Here is a 4,645-nt window from a genome sequence, read left to right as displayed (position 1 = left end):
GAGAAATTCTTTTGAAGACCACCTGTGTACCACTGAAGCCCTTTTCAGACTGCTTAATGAAGCGTGACCCGTAATGAAGCCTCGCCGTCATCACACCTTTGTATGTGGGGGGTGGGGGGGGTCACTTCATCCCCCCATTACGCCTCCACGACATTCAGACTGAAGGATAAACGTCACGGGCGTAAATATTTCAGCTAGAAATGGCTTTCTGAACAGGACTCATGTTAGTAACTTTAGCAGTGTTGCCCCCTGCTGGCCGTTAGAAGAATGCAGCTTTAAAGGCTTTATATGTGATTTTTTGATCCAGCAGATGTCGCCCTTGAGCACCAGCATGAAACCAAAACAACTCGCGCTGCATTGTTGTGTTAGCATGCTAATGCTAGTGATCTTTATTATGCTCGTATCTTCACACTGCATGTACATTTACCTGAAATGAGCGTGATCTAGAAACACAGTTAAGCAGTGAGTACAGTATGTTCTTCTTTTCTCTAGTCCCTTTAGACTAGACTTTAAGTTTTATACACGAGGGGATGAGTCGGCTGGCCGTCCCGGCGATGTAAACAAACTGAAGATAGGACTCAGAAAACTCTGAAAGCATCACAGACAGTGGGACTAACATAGTGATTTTCAGAGGATAGACTTGATTTCTATTATATTTAAGTGTGAAAAATCACATAGAAAGACTTTAAGACAGGTGTGTGTTGACTTGTTTAGTTTTCATCTTGTGGTCCATGTTTTCACGCTTGTATTGACTGAATCTCTCTCACGTAGCTGTCTGCATGTTCCCCCGGCATGAGGCGTGACGCTGCACTCGCTGCATGACGCTCTCTCATTGGTCAGTTCATCATCCTGTTTCCTCTGCAAGGACGGTAACGTAACGTAAATATCTGGGTGTAGGTTGTGCAGGACTGATGGGGCTAATGAGGTGTGTGTGTGTGTGTGTGTGTGTGTGTGTGTGTGTGTGTGTGTGTGTGTGTGTGTGTGTGTGTGTGTGTGTGTGTGTTTCTCTGAATATATGTGTGTGTGTGTGTGTGTGTGTGTGTGTCTCTCTGAATATGTGTGTGTGTGCATGTCCCTGTGTCTGTTGCAGAATGCATTCGCCCCGCTGACAGACGCTAAAACCCGGAGTCATGCGGACGACGTGGGGCTGGTGCTGTCCTCTCTGCAGGCCAGTATATACCGGGGGGGCTACAGCCGCTTCGCCCCCTATTAGCAGCCCCGCCCCCTTCCCTCCACCTTTACTCAAGCTTCCAACGGGACGGACAGAAAGTGTGTGTGAGCGCGCGTGTGTGAGCGAGTGAGCGAGGGAGATGTTACTGTGGCCTGGGTTTTGCAATACGTGCAGTTTGTGCATCACTTCAGTCTCCTCCGAGAGAAACAAAAAAAAGAATCAATGACAGCTGATATTTTTCATCTTATACCTCAGATATTTTGTGCTGTGTATTTTGATATTGTGGGTTTTTAATTTCTACAGATAAAGTTTAGATGATCAGCTGTCCTCCTAGAGAGCTGCTAGAGCAGCGCGTAGACACAACGTGAATATTTATCAGATCGTTAGGGCTTGTATAGATCCCTGTCACATAGATCCTAGTCACTCTTTAGGGTTTTTATGTTTTGTAAGAGTGTTTCAGTGACTATGGTAGTCAAGTGTTGTCCTTTTACTTCTCTCAGCTTCCTTTGGCTCCTTCTCTCAGAACCATCTTCAGTTTTTTAGTTTCTTCAGGAAAAGAGAAGAAGCAGCGACGACAAAGACGGTCTGAATACTAAAGAAGCTCAGAGCAGCCATGATGTTTCTGTTTTTATCCCTTCTTTAGTAACGGAGACATCAAACATTTTATACTGAAACATATTCATCACTTGATGATAATAATTAAGGAGAAGTCTGTCCCTGAGATGAAGCCCCCCGAAGCATCTGCGATGTACGGAAGCCCCGAGAGGAGAGCGAGACAAAAAACTCGTCCTGATCTTTATTTTCGGTTTATTGTTATTTTTTATTTTTAGTGACAGGACAGTGGATAGCTGCAGGAATCAAATGTCCTCCTCGTATGATTTATTTAAACTATCACGGCGATGATGATGATGAACTTATTTTAATAGTTTTGTTCATTTTAATGTCCTTCAAAGGCTTCCATAGTAGATCAAGGTTTGACAGGTTAAAAAAAAAAAACATCACATAATCTTTACGTCAGTTCTAAATGATAAAACCTGTTATTGTTGTTGTAATACTCCTTCAGTCCACTAGAGGCTTCTCTGCACTGCTAACTCGTATGTATAAAAATTAAAGGTGTTTGTGAGTTTTAATTTCTCCACTGCTGTAAACATTTTTAATGTTTACATGAAATATATGTTTTTACCAAGCAGTAACCTCCTCTGTTGAAAAATGAAGCTAATGCTGAAGTGTAAAATCCTGCAGTTCCTGGAGTGTCCACTAGAGGCTGGCTGAAGAAGCACAGGAAGTCACATACACACCCATTCTAAAAAGCCTGTTTTTACAGCAGAGATTAACATGTTTACAGTCTGGTTCAAAAAACCAAATAGGTCTGATTAGCTCATGTCTTGATCAACATACACTGTACGGGCTGGGGTGAATGTTTTGATGACTCATCAGTTTTGATTTGATGAAGGATAAGAGTTATTCACAATAAGGCGTGTAGCTGACCTGATTGACAGGTGGGCACGGTGTAACGTTTTGTCAGGAGGTTTAAAACCCTCCTCAGATCCAGCTCTCAGCCTGTCGTTAGGCTGAGACAGCATTTCCAGCATGGAGACCGTACAGTCTGTGGTTTCTACCTCGTGTCTGTTGTTTATAGAAAGACAGTTTTTTTTCTCACTTGCCTCTCTGGGCTTCCACAGTTTCATTGAAGTCATTGAATGCAAAAACTAAAATCTTTCCTCCAATTACGGCCCGGCTGCTTTTCCATAGATCGATGACGTCACAATCTCGTCGAGACAAGAACTTTTCTTGGATGTCATAGCTGCTCTGGGCTTCCGTAGAGAATAACGTCCGTTTATTCTTCCAGCTGCAGATTTAACGATCGACGAGGTTTTTCTCTTTCATCACTTAAAGCCAAAGGTTCTGCGTACGGTCACGATTCTGCGGAAAGATAAAACAAAACATGTCACAACGAGCGAGAAAAACAACAAAGGTTACCACGGCAACTAAACAGTTCAAACATTTTATGCTAACTATGACGTGACCTCATTGGATTCATTGTGAGATAAATACGTGACCCGAGAATCTGGCGTACTCGTGAGACACGTTTTTTGGCACTAATCCTCTTCCGTACTGAGCGGCGTTGGCCATGCAGGCGTAGATGTTTTTTATATGAACTTATAAATGATGATTTTTATATGACAGGAGAGATTTAAAATATATATATATCTATAAGAGCGGTCGAGGCTGCGGCTGCGTCTGTTCTCTTTTTGTTCCGTTTGTTTTTACTTCAAATGTAAGGGGGCGGGGCTAAAGTATAATAATAATCCAAACATGTATGATCTTTGACTTGTGCAGTGAAGATGTTCTCTTATATAAAATAAAAACACAATAATGTTGAGATGTTTTAGATTTAGTCGAGTAGACGAGCGGGTCGGGACACATGTCTCGTTTTCTATGAATTGTCATTTTCGGGTTTTTATTCGTCATCACGTTCGCCACTTTGTACATAATCTCATTTATCGTCATCTCTGACTGTCAGCTGGGACGTTTAGCACATGCTAACCTGTATTTTCACACATGTACGGAGACATATCAGTGCTGCAGATGTCACTGTTATGACTTCGTGTCATTCTTAACGTGACCTCCTCTGTTCTTTTTTTAACCTTCACAACGCCATGTCACGGATATGAGAGACATACCCGCTAACAGGCTCATCTGTGCTGTAAATAGAAGTTACTGGAATAAATCTGTAGCGTGTTTTAAAGACGCTACATGGCAGCAGAAGCTCCGCCCACGAGCTGCGTTCCTCTGCTGCCAGATTCTGTTTACAACCACTCCCACCCAATCAGTTTTTATTTATCACGGATTACAAAGGACACACGGTCAGCTGCATCATCTGTGTGTGTGTGTGTGTGTGTGTGTGTGCGTGCGTGCGTGCGTGCCTGCCTGCGTGCGTGTGTCCTCTCTTCACTGAATGTCTGACACTTTATACGAGCTCTGCTTCAGTCGGTGTGTCGTGGTTCAGGCTCGTTGTACGTGCATGTTCTCTGGTTCTTCCACTAATCAATAATCATCAATAAAGTTTTCTTTGATCAACATATTAACAACGCAATCCTCCGTGTGGCGTGTTGCTCTTTTTGTGTATTTTTCTTCTTGTCAATCACAGAAGACCAACGATGAGCTCGATGTTTTCTGATCTCTGACCCCCTATGTGGTTCCCCGTGTGAGGCCCAACAGGACAGCTGCACACAAGACCATTTCATACTCGACCACCAAACCCCCCCATTTACAATTAAGGGGGCGTGGCCTGATTTTACGCTCATCCTCTGTCTATTAAACAATCCTCTGTATGCCGTGTTCCTTTGTGTAATTTTCTTCTTGTCAGCTCACAGAAAACCAACAATGAGCTCGATGTTTTCTTACCTTTGAACCTCTTTGTGGTGCCCAGTGCGAGGCCCATTAGGACGGCTGCACACAAGACCATTACAC

The 4,645-nt window shown here is 43.2% G+C and overlaps 1 protein-coding gene across 15 annotated transcripts in view; it reads left to right on the top strand.

Annotated features, from left to right (window-relative positions):
- rbfox1 (RNA binding fox-1 homolog 1) overlaps positions 1 to 4,506 on the top strand; it is a 102,745-nt gene extending 98,239 nt beyond the window's left edge. For 6 of the 15 annotated variants that reach the window (XM_065964718.1, XM_065964723.1, XM_065964727.1 and 3 more), the window contains one exon: positions 1,091 to 4,506. In XM_065964718.1, the coding sequence (XP_065820790.1) occupies positions 1,091 to 1,213 (123 nt within the window). In that variant the 3' untranslated portion in view covers positions 1,214 to 4,506. Of the gene's footprint in view, positions 1 to 1,073 lie in introns of all 15 variants that reach the window. The other 9 variants (XR_010668876.1, XM_065964720.1, XM_065964722.1 and 6 more) reach the window with 5 other exon arrangements.
- Positions 4,507 to 4,645: the final 139 nt, after the last annotated feature.

Source organism: Labrus bergylta, chromosome 16, assembly GCF_963930695.1.
Source record: "Labrus bergylta chromosome 16, fLabBer1.1, whole genome shotgun sequence".
Taxonomy (NCBI): domain Eukaryota; kingdom Metazoa; phylum Chordata; class Actinopteri; order Labriformes; family Labridae; genus Labrus; species Labrus bergylta.
Note: the sequence above shows the minus strand (reverse complement) of the source record. Positions and strands in the feature narration are given on the sequence as shown.